Genomic DNA, 19,065 nt, shown 5'->3' with positions numbered 1-19,065 from the left:
AAAGAGAACAAATGAAAATTACAAAGGGACAGGTTTTAGCACAGTCAATTCCCAGCTGTGGCTAAAAGCTTGCACCAAGATGCTTGGTTTAGCAATTGCTTTTTGTTCTTTGTTAAGACTACATTACAGCTTATTTAAGCCCGGGAGAATCTTCACAAAATTATTTCTCATTAAAGAATCCCAATCTTTTCAAACAGAGCAGACCAGAAATCAGGCGGCGGGCACATCCCTGGGATGCTGGTCAAACTCGCAGCTCTCGCCCTCCTCCCGCACCCTGCCAGCGGGCCAAGGTGGGAAAGCCAAGCCTGGCTAAGCCGCGCTCAGCCTCGGCTCCACGCGAGGCCGCCGGGCCGGGAGCAGGCCCTGCGTGGCGTCGTGGCGCTGCGCGGCCCCCGGCGCGGCCGCCCGCGCTTCCTGCTGCCGCGGCGGCTGCGGCTCCGCACGCTTCCCTGGTCCCAACACCCCCGGGCACGCGGCGGCGCCACGCCGCCATCCAAGCTCCCTTCAGGCAGTCGTGTCTCTTGCAGATGGCCCCACAGCCACCTGGAAGGCACTGGAGTGGACAAGGCGTCACAGCTCGGAGASAGCTTCCCCATCCTGCCTTCTACTTCGTATAGACAGACAGCATCCATCCGGTGCTCTCACATCAGCTCCTAAGATGGACTTTTTTCCCCCTGTTTTTAATGTAATACAGTAGCTGCCAACCCATTCCTTTCCTTAAGCAGAACTAATAATGTACTGAAAAGCAATGCTTAACCTTCCCAGCCAAAACAGCACATGATGCAGAGGTGGCAACACACTAACACACAGTCAGAGGAATAATTATGTAAAAACACCACTATCTTACTCCACACAGGCGTTCCGTGCTGCCGAGCCAGCTCTGCTCGCTCCGGCTGACAAAGCCGGGCTCACTCCTGCAAGCCCTGCCAAGGAACCCGTGGGCATCACAAGTCCCGGAACTCCCAGCAGGAACCACAGATCATGGCACATTTGTAGGAGAATAACTGGCTTGGGAGTCAAGCCTCCGCTCCTCCTCCACCCTGTGAATTAAATACAGCAAGAGGGTGTCTGCAGCCTCCGCTGTTATTCTTGGAGAATCATTTTTCTGACTAGCTCTGCAGTTTAAGCCTGCCATTTTTCATTATTGTTAATAGGTCTCATTAACAAGAAGCTCTTAAGCACAAGACCATTACCAAAGGCAGTTTGCACTGCACACAAGCAATGCCCTTACTGTGGCAAGGGCAGGARGAAAAGAAACAACATTTGCCCTTCCATAAACACTGATAATTCAAAAGCAAGTGCTGCTTGCCCTTCATTTGTGTTCACAGCTACTCAAAATGAATTGATAGCTTTTGAGAGAGGGATGGCTTTTAAGTTCTCCAGTTCACAACTGAAGTGTCCTACATGGCTTAAAAACTAATCTAAGTACAATTTAACACACACTATTCCGTGTGCCTTCTCAGGGCAAGCAGTGACGAGGTTTTTGTGCATCAGTCACCTCACGGAGTGACACAGATCTTCGCCTGAGCTGCAGAGGCCGGGCGAGCACAAGGCTCAACCCATCCCGGGCAGGCGGGCGGGCAGCGCCGCGAGCCCCCGGGTGGCACCGGGGCAGGGGGCTGCCCGAGCCCCGCACGTTCACGAGGCTGCAGAGTGCCCGACCTGCTGCTYGCTGCAAGCCACGGCCCCCCAGAGCTAGAGAATGACCTGCCCAATTTCTTCCCGTGTTTAGCGCGCTCCAAAGCAAATTGCAGAATCACAAGGGTTTTAACTTATTAATATAGTCAATATCCTTAAGACTTATGCATTTAATTGATTAATAACTTCTAATATCATTCTCCACAGAGAAGAGTTGACATCGTATTTTTCACGATTTAGATTCAAACATTGATCGAAAGCTTTGTTTGGAGGCTACCAGCACAACATCCACAGAGAGCACAGCTACATTTAAAGTCACAATGTAGAAAGTCACTTCCAAACATTTGCCATCTCCAGGACATACATACATATGTGTGTGTGTGTACACACACATACACACACACACACACACACATATAAATGATTCAACTTGTAACAGGCTGCAAGATGAGGACAGCTAGATGGCACAAGGGCCACACTGGAGAAGGATGCTGGCTGGATGTCTTATTACATCAGGTTGCAGGATGGGTGACTCTTGATGCTGGAGTCAAACTTCCAGCCCTTCCCTCAACTTCTACCCTCCCGCAGTGGTGCAAGGTTTGAGACGGGCAGAATTCTCTATTCTTCTCTGAAGGCAGAGAGAAAACATCTGCCAATAGAAGACATGGATGTTCACTTCAGAACTCTCCCAATCACTGTGTACAAGGGGTAAAAGGGATTCATTTCCTGGTGCCAAATGCACATAACCTGGAGAAACACGTTGGCGAGCCCTTTACTTAAAATAAAAATCACTCCATATATGCTCATTTTAATTACACACAAGTTTCTCATCCTCTTTTTTCCATCTATGATATTTGTCTCAAGGCTGCAAGTTTGAAATGAATTATTGAAAAGATAAATTTTCAATTCATTACATAACCAAATACATCTCTTATTACAGAAAGGGCACACAAGAACATCCAAGGAGTTTTCASAGCACACTTTAATTAACCTTTATCACATTCCACCTCTCCCTCACATTTTCCTTTTGCCTCAGCTCCCCACTTCACATGGATGCTCCTTCCAAAACCTCTGTACCAGGGTGTTTAACCACCTGCTGAAGAAAACTCGAATGGCACAATCTAAAATGGGAACACTATCCCTGGCACACGCACTAGCAAGCACAGAACAGCTTTTCTGGCCATTCTCTCATGTTCTTTATTCCCCACCTGGACCAAATTTCAATTAATGAGACATCTTCAAGTCGGTTCTATATAACTTTAATTATTCCTTCTGACCAGCTAACCACAATCTTCTTAAACACATCAAGGATTTTACTCCTCCCTGGGTAGCAAAGGATGTTCTGCTCTTTAAGACATCACACTAGTTCAGCATTATCATATGATCAAAGTGGCTTGTAGCAGCAGAACTTGTACATCTACAGCAGTTTCCTTTGGAAAGATTTCAAATACCTTAACCATACATTAACACAAATGTTTACAAATTCCCCAGGAGATAGGAAACCATTACACAGAGTGATTAGCTAGCCAAAGAGATACAGTAAGTAAGGMACAGGAACAGTTCCTGACAGTATCCCATAATCTATATTTTTACAACTGACTCAATTACTTGGATCCTGGAATGCAGCCAAGCTTCAAATTTATCTGAATTCTTATCATAAGATTGCTCTTATTTGCACTCCCAGGTACAGTTGCTGATCTTAGTTACAAGTTAGACATTCACTGGCAGTTCAACTGTCTCACACCCTACAGATCTAAGTTTTCGTTTGTGCCATTTCCCTTTTATCTGCCTCCGAGAATAACCCATTGCAGATGTTACTGTCTCAGTTCCCGCAGTCACAACTGATGCAAGGAAACATTTATAGCCAAGTCATCTCCTTTGCTTTTTCTGATTAGTCTCCACAAATATGCACACTCATGTATTGTTTACTGTCATCAGCATAAAAGCCTGTGGTACCAATGCCAATTAGCTCTGCCTTTCAAATTGTGTCTTATCACCTGGAAAAATAATAATGTGCTGGAGTGTCCGAAGGCTCATGCCTGTAAGGCATCCCAGACACAACGCATTTCAGAGCTGTGTTTCACAAACAATAAGCTAATCAGGGGGAAAAAAGGAGCAGGAAGAACACGCCAAAATCTTCTTCCATATCCAGCAAACTAGACTACAATGCCTCTTAACATTAGACTCTCTGGCTCACATTATTTTTCTGCCAAATGCTCCTGGTCCTTTTCCTATACTTTTCTTATCGCTGTTACAGCAAGGAATACAATTTGGATTCTCTTCCTACCTCTTCATGGCTTCCTGCCAAGTGTTCTGCAAAGCACTTGAGAAACGGTGCCTCTCTGCAGCTGCAGGTGTAGAACAGGGCCAACACTCGCCTGCCCGGGAGGCGAGTGCTGGGAGGATAAGGATGCCTAGTGAAAGCTGCCGGTGCAGTCCGTGATCACTGCGGGCAGGACTCGGGGCAGGACCGAGCAGCACATGGCCAAAAAAGCTGCCGGGACGTCGTTTTCCCCACTGCAGCTGAGATGCAGGGTGCAGTGGAAGCACCTTCTTTCTAGCAAGGAAAGAAAGAAGAGGAGAACATAGGGGCAAGGAGGGGAATCTGACTGGGAGAGAACTAGACTGAATACCCACCCCTCTCCAAAAGGGAGGGCATGTCTGTAACCCAGCCTTGGGAAAAAGTCCTGTACAGGAGAGGAGATTCCAGACACTATGGGGCATCTTTTCCAGAGTGTGAAAGGGAGCCATGAGGCTGTCCCACGCAGGCTCCTTTCCACACAACTGGGCATATTTCACTGAGCAGCCATCGCCAGGGCCGCCCAGCCGGCAGCCTGTGGATCTGCTGGAGCCAGGCCCCTCTTCTCAACCAACAGATGCTTATGTGTCATCAGTCCTTGAATAAAGCATTATACCATAACGCAACCATGGGTCATCAAATGGGTGGGTTTCTTCTGAGTCAAACAAGCAAATTACATTCAAACCAAACGTAGAAAGGTTTTGAGAGACACAAAACCATGGAATTTCTGCTTATTCCTAATCCTATCCTTAGGCAGAATGCCACTCGTGCTGCACGAGATGCTGTGGGACTGTGCCCACCCAAGAGCAAGCATCACTCTGCTCCCAGCCATCCCAACGAGCTGAGAGAGGGCAGGGTACTGGAAACGCTGCCTTGTTTTGCTGTTTGAGGGACGGTAGCTGGGGCAGTAAAGCAAATGGAAAACCTTCCTGAGAGCCCAGGCAAAGAGGGCTGCACCACAGTGCTGAGTAACTGCTCCAGAAACCATCAGGCATCTCCTGAAATATGCTTTCCTGACAATGAGAGTCTCGGGGGATTAGAGTAATTAAAGATTGGCCAAACATATCAATTTTAAGACTAAGCTCCCCCAGTGATACTGGAATAACTTTAAATTAAGCAGATAAAGCTGTAAATACAGAACAAGCTCCCAATAAATTTGAGCGAGAGAAGCCTTGGAGCGCAAGTGGGCTCCGTGTCAGCTCTCACCTGCACCAGCCCCACGGAAACACCTCGATGGGAGAGAGCGAGCGGCAGCGCGCCCAGCCGGCAAGGACGCGCGGGCACCTCCGGCTCCCGAGCGGCGCCGAGGCCTCGCACCGACGTTCGGCTCCGTGTGCGACGGGCTCCTTCCTGCCCACCATTCCCACCCAACGCTGCTCCGCGTCTCCGTTCCCCGCTCCAGGGCTGCRGCGGGGCGGGAGGTGCCGGCGGGAGGCCCCACGGGCGCTTCCCTCCGCAGAACTGCGGYGTCTGCCCCACAGGGCCCCTCACGCTGGACCCAAGCAACCCTTCCCACGGCCACTCTGAGAAACCCATCCCCACCACTTAAATACTTCCTTTTAGAAGCGTTTTTCTGAGCACAGTTTCTGGATTTAAGAGAAGAGAAAGGAAAAGAAATGGCACCTGCTGCAACACAGAGAAGGGGACAAACAACCCAAGAGGCAGCTGCTCCTGAAGCCAACCCTGGCACCAGGGGCCACACATGGTCAACGCCGGCTTCATTCACTTAGGCTCTGCAATTTGCCTGTATTACGTACATGCTTTGCTGGGGAGAGAGARCTGCCAGAAAGATCAACTGCAACCATCTGAAGGTGTTGCAGGCTGCTGATCACAAAAGAGGGTTTTTTTGCTCTGTTTTCAGTATTTAAAATAAAGTCAGTCACTCCCCTGTTGTAGGGCTGGCCGCTGGCAGCAACTTAATATTACGCCGCAGGAGGAGCAAAGGGCCTGTTGGGGAGCGCCCTGCGCAGTGGGCACGGGGCTCCGCAGCRCTGACATTCCCCACGCATGGAAAAAGGGCAGGACAAGGTGCTGGGGACGGGAGCCGGCGCAYGCGGGCCGCACAACGGGACGGGCTCTGGCCCCCGCGGGGCTCCAGCACCAGCAGGCACGCTAGCAATGAGATGGGAGTCCTCTCTGCGTCTCGGTGACATTTTCATCACCATAACTGGCCACGGGTAGAATATCCCAGGAAGCAAACCCTAAAAATAACTTCTTACGACAAGTCAGCCCGTCCACCAGCAAAGGGGAGGGAGCGCTGCTCGACACGGTTAGCGCGACTCAGTCACGACCAGGGCACGGCGGATGCCCGGGCAAACAGACACAGGGAGGAAGCGGAGAGGAGGAAAAGCAGGTGGCGAGTGACAAAACAGGGKTTTTTTTTTTCCTGTATCAACAATGAGTGTCAATAGGAGCTGCTTTTGCAAGTAGAAATATAGGAACTGGAGGAAAATTCTTCAAAAAAGCCTTTCCAGAAGTGCTTTAAATGCAGGAAAGGAGGGCAGAAGGGAGGACAGGAGCGGGGCAGGGCCGCATACGCACACCTCCCAGGCGCTGCCTCCTTGGTGAGGGGCCTGCCGGGCCCCGCAGCTCCCCACAAATCTGCTGGCAGGTAGCAAGTGTTCCCAACACTGCACAGCAGAGACCACGGAGCACTTTCTTCACTTGGGAGCTCTCAGAAACTCTGCGCCGGGAAACCCGGAGGCACTTGGCGGGTGGGCAGAGCCCGGGCACCCTGTCAGAGGTGCTCTGCGCCGCAGGGCCTGGCGCATTTGCAGGCGCGTGGCTCACGGGGCCGCTGCGAGGCGCGTGCAGGAGCTCACGAGCACCTCACGGGAACAGGACATCCGGGCTCAGCGGCAGCAGCGACATCCTCACAGCAGCGGCCCTGAGCAAACACCTGGCGCGGGAGCGAGCTGGGGCGGGGGCGGGGGGAAGCACGACAGGATTTTCCAGTTCCAGGGCTGCTGCCACGGTGCCTTTTCACACCTCCTGCAGCCCCTGCGTGGACCTGGGCATGGGACAGAGGGGCTCCCCGGGATGTTCCACCACCCCTTCCCGCAGGGATCTGCTGCACAAGCCTCCCTGTGCCGCAAGGCACCCAGCGGCGGCTGCAGACACGGGCTGCCTCGCGCTCCCTGCCTCTTGATTTACAGAACTTCCCCGCTAGCAGCTGCATTGCAGATGAACCCTCTTAAAGCGGACACGCGGCGGGGCCGAGCTCCCGCAGCGCCACGTGGCCTCGTGTCCCGCGTGGCCTCCCCGGGTCCCCGCCTCGAGCGCCCGTCCCGCGGGCCTGGCGGGGCACAGGGAGCCCAAACGCAGACACCAGCTCGCGCTGCCCCACCGAGGCCACTGCGGACACCAGCTCGGGCACCTCTGCGGCGCGCTGGCCGAGCGGGCGGCGCACGCAGGAGCCCTGGCTGGCTGGCAGCGCCGCTAGCCGCGGTGCAGGCGCGGGGAGCTCYGAGGCGCAGAAGGGAGAACGCGAGATCCCGGGACCAGCGGGGCTGCCTGCAGCCTCCTGCCCCCGGCCGCCCAGTCCCGCTCCACAGGAGCGGATTCCACAGGGGAGATGAGGGTTCTGCTTCCAACACAGGGAAAGAGTTTTTCCTGTTTTCTTCAAACAATAACTTCCATTAGCGTTTCATACGGGAGATAGGGAGGCTGAAAAGGCAGTATGAAAGCTGATGAACTTSCTGACCACTAGTTAGGAGGCAGGAGAAAAAGCTTTAACTTGGCTTCGGGACAATTGAGGAAGCAAGTGCAGAGAGCGCCAAAGAGCGAGTCTGGCCCAAGGCGCTTCCCGGGAGGCGGCCAGGAGCAGCCTCGCTACCCTGGACCTGTCAGCAATATTGCACAAGGGTTACCAAAAAAGCAAACAACTTGGCCCTCTTTTCCCCCCATCTCYGATGTTGAACTTGGCTGTATGGAGGAGACAAACAAGGGGGTTAAGAGGCCTTCATTCCTACTCTACTGCCACAGATGTGCTCCACATGAAGGATGAGCTGATCTGCACCTCACCCCCTTCCATCTTTAAGGCAAGGCCGCTCAAACGCAGCCAGAGAGGACAGTGGATCATTGCTCAGTATCAAGCAACACTGAAAGATTTAATGTGGGCAACTTCGTAACAAGCAGCAGACTCAACACAGTATCTAGTACGCAGGGCTGGCAGATTCTAGGCCAAAGGAAATACAAATCAAGCAGAAAWGGGCAGAGCTGGAAGTCTTTTTTCAATCCTGCAGCTCCAGATCAGGAATATTGAAATACAAGAGCTATGAATCACTACCTTAACTTGCGCTGCAGCAATACATCTCACACGAGCTCTGGCTCCGCGCTGGCTGCAAACTAAAGCTGCGCACAGCTCCTCGAATCTCTCCGACACAGCCTCAGCAGAGGACACGCGAYATCCAAAGCCTGCATTCAGAGGCCACAAGGCAGGCAACATTCACCTTAACAGCACACTACCTCTTTGGGCAACACCAGGCTCCCTGCTTGGGATCACCGGGTTATATTTGGTATCAGGCTCAAAGAACAACCTTCCTCCAAGYCCCGGGTCTTACAAGGGAGCATTGGAGACAACTTACACCTACTCATCGCCAACCACCCTGGGCAATTCCTTGGCTCATCACCCATGATACGTTACATGGTTTGACACGGGGCAGGGGGAGAAGCACAGGCCCTTTCAGAACAGCAGCTGCTCCACTGCAGTAGAAACGCAACAGGTCTCTGGCAAGCTCGGGAGCCCAACACAAGAAGAGCTTTAACAAGCTGTTTTCTCAGCAAGAGCTTCCCGGGCACCCGCGGTATGTGAAGTGTGCATCTAATACGTGCGTCCCAGAGAAAGCACTGGACAGCAATCCCTCTGCCATCGTATTTCATTCCGCAGGTCAGGTGCATGACGTCAAGCCTGTGGCAGCGGGCACGCCAGCAGCTCCAGCACACACACCATCTCCGTAGCAGCAGCTATACACACGGGCTATAATCTGCTGCGCAGACACGGAGATCCCTCAGTCAGCAGCAATGCTGCCAACTGCAAAGCTCTCTGGAATGGAAGGAGCATTTGGAACAAAAAAAAAAAAAAAAAAAAACAACGTTCCAGGAATTCATCTCCTTCAGGAGAAGTCAGGGGTAAAACTCACCTTCTGGAGCTAAGCTTTGCTCCGTGCCACCTGTAAAAGGAAGAGGGCTCAGGGGAAGGGGAAAATAAAGAGAGGGTGAACTCAAGTTGAAAGATTTCTAGCTCTCCTCCCTGTCTTCTTTCCCCAGGGCTGATACTGCAGTCAGACCTCTGCAGTATTTTCAGACTTCTCCTTTTCTCACTGCAAAACCCTTCTCCTTCAAAGGAGACTTACGCGCATCATGAAGAAATGACAGGTCCCTCCTCATGGCTATCAGCACCATCCTCACCAAGGAACTTAGTGCAGTTAGTGCAACAAAAGACAAAGCACCTCCAAACACCAAACCACCCAAACGCACGTGCTGCTGTCTCCACCAGCCAACTGCCCTGGCTTTAAAGGGAAGGTCCAACATGAGAAGGGATTTAACAAAGAAGGGAATAAAGACGGTGGTCAGGGAAAGCTTTCTGCAGGCCTTCAGAACATGGTTCTGGAGCTTCACCACTCTTGTTCCCATCCACAACCCTGACTCACAAAGGCTTAAAAAGTCCATTGGCATCTGGGCTGGTGGGAAAGACCATTCATTTCTGCAGATAGGAATTTCTGATGGCATAAATAAATGTTTTGATGTAAGTTGGACACACTCTTCCAGGAAGGGGCTACGGATTATAAAAAGGTATCACGGCTCCACTATGGCACGAGCTCCAACATAGAGAGGCACCAGTGCAGCTCTGGGAAGGGTAAAGATGGCACACAAGGCCAAGACTAGTGTCAGCCCTAACAATGTCAACATGGTTTATACCAGCCCTTTTCACTGCCAAAGGCCTTTGCTACCGCTATCACTAGGGAAGGCTGCTTAGCTTCCTATCTGAAATCCAGGGGTAACACTGAAACTTCATCATTTGCACTTCTCTCATGGGGAAAAGTTCCAAGCACAAGACAGACAACTTGAGTTGGCTGTAGCGAGAGGGAATAGAGAAAAAGCAGCGGAGGGGATGTCTGGATCTTCTTGTGTTTCCTACTTCTCCCACACTCCCAGAGTGGTGCGAGCTGGAGTGCCAGCCAGGATGGGCTGCAGGAGCGTCCAGCCTTGTGCTGTCCCATCCCTGCGAGCCCTGTGTTTCCCACTGGGATGCTGCCCTTCCACAATAGATTGTCACCCTGCCCTTGTCACCCTCCTCTCCCCCTTAAGGGAAAGTTGAATCCTGTGGCTCACACACACCTGGTATATTTTTCTGTGCCTGTTGGCCCCGGTGATGGTGCAAGAGCCCCCAGAGGCAGCCCAGAGCTCTGCCAGGGCAGGGGCTGCTGCTCCCAGGCTCCCCCCAGGCCCACGGCCAAGAACAGCTTTGCAGGCACCTTCCCCACCGATGTATTTGGATCATTTTTGCTTTTCCCTTAATTTAACTAGGTCTTCATTCCCGCAATCCCTCGTCTCTTCTCCGAGACAGCTCTCGGCTCTATTTTCAGGCCCCTGCAACAGAATGATGCTATCAACATTTCAAAAACGGATGCTACCTTTGCTAGCCCTGAAAAGGGGCCTTTTTAACAGCCAAGCTACCTGTGCCTTTTAGCAAAGGGAAAGGGCTAGCTAACTCTTTCCTCAGAAGCAGGACACCAACCTGGACCTGTCTGAGCATCACTGCTCCRCAGACTCCAGAGCCATGGGACAGGCTGCTGAGCACACGGATGGAAGTCCCAGCTCCCATCTTCCCGACCTCGTCACATAAAGAACACAAAATACAACTTCAAGTAGCTCTCTTTACATTCCTGGATTATTTCAGGTTTGTCAGGAATTGTTTACGAGCAGCAACAAGCAGCTTCGCTCATCTGCTCACCTACAAGGTGAAAGCAACAGGAGTTCTTCAATACTCTCTAGGATGAGGAGGAGGAGAAAGATAAACCAGCATCACTAAAACATGCTTTTTTTAAAAAAAAAATGCTTTAAATCAGAGCATTACAGATTACTACAATTTCTAGTAAAACACAGAGAACCAAACACTCAAAATAAGTTCAATATTGAAATGGGAGAAAAAGAGAGCACCTAGGAGAATAAACTATGTGGTAACAAGATTTCATGGCTATTACGGCCTCAGAAAACTAAATTCATGCCCCRCTAATTCTTAGTTACTGTGTCCAAAATGTTGATTTTTAAGATACTGCCAGCCTGTTCCTTCGGATGTTCTCTGCTACAGTTCTCCAACGGGAACAGACAGTGATATCTGGATGGAGGTTAAACTGCAGAGCCATGGAAGAAAATCTGAGGTCACCCTAATCCAACATGACCCCACATCAAACATTGTAATAACAACCAGCAGGAACAACCATTAAGTTGCAGACTGACGTTTCCTCTATACATTATAAGTAAATAAGACTTAAATATGCATTTGCTGATCGGACACTGACGATCCTGGCTGGACCTCTGCTCCCTCCACCCCGGGATGACCGTGCCAAACAGGTTACACTGACAGCAGCTCTGCCACAGGCACCAGCTAGAGCAAGGTGAGACTCCCCAAATTTCTTTTTACAGTGTTCAAGGCTTCTTTCCTTTGCTAGTGACACTGGCTGCCAGCTAATACTGCCCCTTTCCCCTCAAAAGCAATAGTTCACTCTGCAGTCAAGCCCTGGTAAATTAATTTCTTTAGGTAAATTCTATTATTCTGGTTAAATTTGGGCGATATCAAGTAGAGAATAAATAAATAAATAAAAGCAAATCCTGAAACTTCAAAACAGGCACTGACCAGGAATTAATGAAAAGATGATGCCCTTGTGGTTGAGGCAGATGGTGCTCACAGGTGACRGAGCAGGAGTCATTTTTATGTCAGCACGCTCTCCTTTTAAAGGGTGCCTTCATCAGGCACCTGCCTATAGGCTGCATGGAGCTGAAGCTTTAATCCTGCAGCCTGCAAGGGTCAGAAAAACTCAACTCCTTCGGGGAAGCRGCAAGGGCAAGGTTGTCGTGGTCCTGCCTCGGGAACAGCTGTGATAATAACCTGCCATTTTGTGGCAAAAAGCGCGCTCCGGAAATATCCTTATGATCCACGGATAAGAGTCCTYGCTGGCAGGGACGGTTTTAGCACTATCCAGAGCAGGATTAAATCYGGAGGCAGGGAAATTTCCACAGTCCCCTCCAAACGCCAACAGGACCGCGGCTTTTGCAGGGAACTCTCGCTGGGAGGGTGGATGGAAGCAGCTCTCCCTCCCCAGGCGCTTCCTGGGCCTGCTCTGCACCSGAGGGGCACCTGGAGATACCTCAGCCACAGCTCAGTGACCAGGCTCAAGGCTCCAGAGCCAGGCTCTTCGGGACACGTGCCGGGACCGGTCTAATCACTTCTCCGCTATGCACAAATCCAGTTCCTATGGGGAAACCAGAAACCTGACTCTGCCRCCAAGGTGCCCTGTCCGAGCCCATGCCGAGGCTCTAGGAGCTCCAGCCCAATCTGTGTGCCCCTCGCCCCCCCCTTATTTGTTAATGCTGGTAATTTAACACCCAGCGTGACCACGGAGAAGGCAGGCACGAGCTGAAATCCTGCCTGCTGTGTTCCAGCTCCTTTATAAAATATACAGCGTAAACTGAGAGGCAGCCTGGGGTAACCCCAACCGTGCACGGAGGCAGGAAGGCAGCGTGGGGCCGCAGCAAAGGCGGCGCCCGCCGTCCCCACGGCTCCYGCACCACAGCCGGTGCTCTGCACCCCTTGGCCACCCCTGCAGGAACAGGATCTCTCCCCGCTTTTTCCTCCTTTAATCCCCAGCCAGCTCGGCTGYAGCAGCGCGCGGAGCCCCGCGGCCTCGCTGCGGAGCTGCGTGGCGGGACGGAGGCAGAGGAGGTGGGAGGAAGGCTGCRGCCCATGACATCAGCGCGAGCCCCGCGCCGCACGCATGCCCGCTGCGCTCCCGCGGCGCCCTGCCCGCGCCGCTCCCCGCGGCCGCCGCGCAGCACGGGAGCACAGGGGCCGGACCTGGYCACAGCATCTCCCGACTCCCGCGCGGGAGCACAGGGGCCGGCCGCGCAGCAAGGGCGGCCGCTCTCCCGCAGCTAAGAGCAGACCCGCTCCGGCAGCTCCGCGAGAAAGGACATTGGTGCCCAGYGCACGGACAGCGCAGGACACTGCTCGCTGCACAGAGCCCGTGCTGCAGCCACGCGCGGGGCTGCCCTTGCTGTCCYGTGGCCACGGGGCACTGGAGAGCCGGCAGCCACACGAACAGTGAGGAGCCCAACGCAGCAGCGGGCTAAGAACACACGGAGTCCCCAGAGCRCAGGGCAGGGACGGAGGCAGCTCGACAGCCCCTGCAGCGCTCGAGCTCCATGCTCAGGTAACCACTACCCACCTCCCGCCAAACGCTAAAGCCCAACCGGGAGCGGCTCCGGAGCAGCCGGCGAGCGAGCCGCACGAGCGGAGCGGAGCTGCACAGGCAGCCCTTGGGCATCGGCGCTTCGTTCACAGCAGCAATTCCCTGCTCCTCCCACAATCCACATAATCTCCTGCAGGAGCAAAGTCAGCCGGGGAGACTGCAAATTAAGATCTCCTTTTTAAGTTCGTTCCTGCCAGACGGAGAGCAGGGAGGGAACCCACCTCCCYGTGTGGGGCACGGGCGGGAGGGCGCAAGGAGGGAGGGGGCCCAAGATGCCGCTCTTGGCTTTGTCCYCGAGGGACGTCACTTGCTCAAAGACACAGATTTTCAGCAGTAAGCTAATTCAGCAACAGATGTAATGCACAGAGATTTCCCCAAAACACGAGAACCAAAAAGCCCTGTTCCACAGACCTGCTAGTAGGATCGTTACACGTTACTCAGCTGCATGACATGAACAATATCCTAAGAATCATCACAGGAAGGATCTCTGCCTACCTCTTTCCAATACAGGACTATCTTCTAAACACATTTTAAGTTTCTCTATCCCAAATAAGTGATAACTGGGCCTTCCATCACCACCCTCAAGAAACTTTCTTCCAACCAAAGACACTCTATTTTTGGAAAGTCAATTCCTGGAAATTTCTCTGTAATTCTATTACTTCTCTTTTAACTTTTATATACTAATTGCTTACAATGATCCGAAACTCATCACTGCCCAGGAACTAAAGCATTACTTTCTATGAATTTTCATAGTTAGAAAGTAATCTGAGGACACCCACAAGAAAACTTCCCACAAATTACAGTTATTACTTCCCTCTGCCCACAGCCCTGGTGAGAGCCTGCATGTTCAGTCCCATAGGAATTTCGGATGACTGGGGCATTGTATTTCCCACATGTCTAATAACCACTGCTCTTACATGTCAGCTGAAAGCTGACTAAAGCAAAGACTATTTTTCTCCCCTTTCCACATGCATTTGGCCAATGCTTAACATTAAACTTCTTGATATGTTAAGACTTCATAGGGCAGTCATAGGCATCTACACAGCATGAATTAGGTAGTTCTTTAAAGTCCAAATGTGAATTTTAACCTAGCCAGACTTGATATATAGTTTTTTTTAAAAGAAATAAGAGAGAGAATAGGCATCCTAAAAAGACACAAATATGAAACAGAGACTCTCCTCTCGACACCTGACTTACTGTTCTACAAAAGACGAGGCTGACTGGAGTGGAGCCGTGAGGACTGCTCCTCAGAACCACGAGCACCACGTTTGTTTTCCCTGCTTTCAGAGGGCAGCCCTGTAAGGCACCAAGCCTCTTCAGCTGGCTACTGCTTTGAAAGGCTGGTTTGATAAACATGCCAAGTAACAGAGAAGGGTTTCAACACACACAGTTTGCCCTCAAGCGTTCCTCTTTCTCCTTTCTGTTACGCGTATTGAGCTATCCAGCACTCCCAGTCAGCTACGTACATGAAAGTTCTTGAAAAGAGCTGGTAACAAGAAGCGTTTGTGGCAGGAGAGCAACCCGGCGTTCCTGCTCCCAGACACGGCCCCGGGCAGCTCGGCAGCAGGCCCGGCTCGCGCGGAGCAGCGAGGAGCCGTGCTCCTCACCAGCCACACGCTGCTGCGTGGCCAAGCGGCTCTCACTGCCTGCGGCTGCTGCAGCTCCCAGCTCTGCTGCACAGGGTGCAGGGCATGCAGCTTAGCAAAGCTGAGGTGTGAAGGGGCAGGGTGTCCCACACTTGAAGGAATCTTTTTTGGGAGCTATGCAGAGCCTGGAACCCACCTGGGAGCGTGGGAGGCCGGCACAGAGCCGCAGCACAGGGATGTCACGGGGCACACGGGCAGCGGGCGCACACGCTCACTCAGGGCAAGGAGGCATCAGACAAAGCACAGCCAGGACCCCACAGAATTAATGCCATGGTTCCCTGCCATAACAGACAGCTCTCTATAATGCCATTGTCCTCATCTTCCATTTCCAGGTAGCTGGACCCAATCTCTCTAATCTCCGATTTACAGCTGCAATGAATGAACAGCATTTATTTTCCCCTCAGTGCATTAAAGAGGCATTCCAAGGTGAATTTGCTAAGTTCCTATATCAACACTGGCACCTGGTGCTTGGTCCCCTCTCCTACTAACCACTTGAGCTATCAGTGAACACAGCTGGAATTACTGATGAACCTACATACTCAGCTGAAGTCAGTCCACAAACACACTTACCAATTTAAATGCTGATTCTTTAGCACTCAGACTTCAAGAGAACTTAGTCATTGACTACTACTTGTTTCTAACATTTCTCTGTTTCAGCATAAACACGTTTTTTGTTTCTTGGCTCACCCTAAGCTTGCCCTCTACCTAACCCACACCTTTGCAGGTAAAGCATTTCCAGCTCCTTCACGTTAAGCAGCTAAGGAGCAACTTAGTATCCCCAATATATTTACCAATGTGCAAGGGTTAAATACACAAGGTTAGCAGTAGATCAGAATATAGCCAGTATTCGTCCATAGTTACTCCGCCTACTTGGTGGTTCATAAAACTGTCATCACCTTAATATGAAAAAGCAATTAAAATCCATATATCGCTCCCTCCGTTGCTCACTAGCAGCTCAAACACTTCAAATTTGACACAATCACATTCTCTACTTCTTTCAGATATGTGATATGCGTTTGGATTTTGTTAGGACTCTATTAGTCCTGCAGCGGTCCTCATTTCTCTTATCTCTACCACAGTTAATTTCAATGCCATCCCTTCTGCGAGAAAATGGTCTCTCATTTGCAAGGAGTCTACCGAGCCAAGCTCTGCCTCCGGGAGCTGGCGCTTAGGTGCCCACCTCCACCTCGGAGCGGAGTCCGGCCCTCCCAGCCAGCACCAGCTACAGCACGGAGGGGCAACGCTGCAGGGAGAGCACAGCACGGCGGCCTTCAGCAGAGCAGAACCGCCCTTCGAGCCTCTCCCATATCGAGTTGAACTAATTTTGAACTCGAGAGATTGGGTGTCCCACCTACTGCAGTGGGCACTGCCACCTGACTGCGGACGAGACGCCAGTTCACGCAGGCTCGGCAGCCGCCTCCTTCTCCCGGCCCATCCAAGGCACCTTGGTCCCCGACATGACTTCGCACTTTACTCAGGCTAGATACCAAAAAAAAAAATACAAATTATCACACACACTTAACCTCCAGAATCCTGAAAACCAGCCTCCTCCACAACACTGACACTCTCTTCGCTTGTGTTACTACTTCTCCATGTAAACTACAGTAAATGGAAATTATTTGTCACACTTCAAGACATCTTCTTATTATCACATTTCATATTCTGGCACRAGAGAAACAGTGTATCATACATTTTATGGGATCAGACAGATTAGTCTTCACTTCTAAGTCTTTATTACCGAAATCATGTGCCTGCTCCTACTGCTTATGTTTCACTCCTCCGTCAGCCCCCTAAGAGTCTACGCCATCCACTCAACTAATAAGACAGCAAAGCAACTAACGTGTAAATTTTGTCAAACCTGAAGGATCTCCTGTACATACTTCCTATATAGAGAAACATTCACTATACTTCATGCATATACATATACACATACATGGCCCTGAAAAGGTTCAAGGAACAAAGTTCACACCGACTCTCTTAAACCATATGCCTGGGTTCAGGTTTTTGAAAACTCTGGGAGCTGAGGCAAGCAAGAACTATTAGAACTAATCTGCTGAAAAATAAAATTTACAAGATTTCTCCATTCAACCTACTTGTGTCTTCAAAGAGAAACTGGATTTAAAAACGAACAAAAACAAACCAACAAAAAATCSACCAGCACGTTCAGCTACAACCTGAGAGGAGCAAGACCTACAGCAAATAACCTTTAAAATCACTTCTCTTCTGACAAAACAGATCTCCCAAGTAGAAAAAGTCATTCAGCAAAATCAATCTGCAACAATTCCACGAGCGACTGGTACACACATCTCTAGATAAGTCTTCTATACTTCCAGCTCATCTCTCAAAGGAAAGCTATCAAAAAGAAAAACAGACAATGTCGCTTCAGAAAGCGCCTATTTCCAGATACAGAGGTTCTTCCATCATCCTACACTGTCTCCTTTCAGGCTTCTCTTCRACGTCGATTATTTTGTAACGTATAACTAATGACCGACACAACCAACTCCAAATCCCTTGAAGYACAACTTCATTTCAGACAAACGCCTTCTATTAACAAAAGGAAGAAAGCAGAACCAGACACTAACCTCTGGCTGACAGTTTTTTGGTGTTGATGATTTTTGCAGCATACTCCTGTGAGGAACTTTTCTTTACACATCTGCGGACCACGGAGAAGGCTCCCCTAGAAGAAAAAGAGCAGAAGCTGTGAAACTGGAAATGAAAATGCCCCAGCAGCACTTCCTACCCCGAGTGGACTTGACTAAGGACAGCAGAGGAGACAAAGGGGAGAGGGAAACAACACACGAGAACCAGATGAGCGCCCTGAACACACCGTGTGATCAGCGCCTAAAGCCGAGGCCGCCCTGCCATCGGCAGCCCCCTCAAGCCCCCTAGCAGGCCGGGGAGCAAGCACAGCCCGGGGACAGGCCAAAAGGGACTACATGGTCACGGCAACRAAACACGAAGGGAGTGATGAATGAAGGACGAGCAGCAGGATGACGCTGAGAACACCAGTGGGGAAGTCCATCTCCCGGAGACAGCATCCCGGCGCTTACATCAGACAAGCAGGACTCATCTCTCCCGCTGCTCACAAAATCACTGCAATGCTTTGCAGAAGTTACTACTACTCTTATGTCTGTCTACCCACCTGCAAAATGGGGATAAGCATGTACCTATTAATGGAGTAGGAAGCTACGAGGCTTCGTACATTTTCTCAAGCTGGAACTATTGATATTATTACAACTATTCCAAAGAGCCACTCGGAGAAGAGGTCTGAGAGAGAGGGAAGAAGGATTTCTGTGAGGAAAAAAAGAGATAATACAACAGAGACCAAGGTGAAAAGATAGGGACCCAAAACCTACAGGAGCACACAGAGAAGAGCCTGAAAGCAGTCTCTTCTTTAAGGAAAGAGAAAAACAAAAAAGACAGTGCGGGGAGAAAATAACAACTGGCTTTAGAGGAAAGATTTAGAAAGGGGAAAGGGCCAAATAAGAGCAAGTTGACAGAAAAGCCCAAGTCCTTGAGCACAGGAGCGCGTGCCCAGGTGCACAGACACATGTACGTACTGCAACCGGAACAAATGGCAACAGAAGCTACATGAGGGCCCCGCAGCACCGCCGGCCCGCGAGAGAGCCGAAAACAGCTGGCCCCSGATGCAGGCGGCTCCCGCTTCTCGCTCCCCTGCCCCTGCCTCTCCCTAGGAAGCACTAGGCGGCTCGGGAGCGCTGTCCCCGGGGCCTGGGCTTGGCGACACGGCTGCGGCAGCGCGCGCGGGGCCGGGGACGCGGGCGGCGCGGCAGAGCCCGCGGCTGCTGCAGGACGCGGGGCGGGGGCAGCGGCAGCGCCGGGGGAAACTCGTGCCCGGGGCCCGTCCCGGCACCTGCTCCCCGCGCGGGGCCGGGCGCGGCGGGGAAGGGCAGGGAGGAAGCGCGGGCAGCGCGCAGCGGGCACGGGGCGGCTGCGGGCACGGGAGGCGCGCGGAGGGCAGCGCCGGGAGGGGAGGGCAGCGGCGCGCTCC

General features: G+C 51.6%; 1 protein-coding gene across 1 annotated transcript in view; it reads right to left on the bottom strand.

Moving 5' to 3' along the window:
* CAMK2G (calcium/calmodulin dependent protein kinase II gamma) overlaps positions 1 to 18,075 on the bottom strand; it is a 103,179-nt gene extending 85,104 nt beyond the window's left edge. The window contains exons 1-2 of the mRNA XM_026044507.1: positions 17,990 to 18,075; positions 17,636 to 17,730 (exon numbers count right to left, since the gene is read on the bottom strand). Coding sequence (XP_025900292.1) covers positions 17,636 to 17,730; positions 17,990 to 18,075 — 181 coding nt within the window. The remainder of the gene's footprint in view (positions 1 to 17,635; positions 17,731 to 17,989) is intronic.
* Between the last annotated feature and the right edge of the window lie 990 nt (positions 18,076 to 19,065).

The sequence above is a fragment of the Nothoprocta perdicaria genome, unplaced genomic scaffold (genome assembly GCF_003342845.1).
Source record: "Nothoprocta perdicaria isolate Ctin4 unplaced genomic scaffold, notPer1 scaffold_105, whole genome shotgun sequence".
NCBI classification, from domain to species: Eukaryota; Metazoa; Chordata; class Aves; order Tinamiformes; family Tinamidae; genus Nothoprocta; species Nothoprocta perdicaria.
The sequence above is the reverse complement of the archived record's forward strand: the minus strand, read 5'-3'. Positions and strand labels throughout refer to the sequence as shown.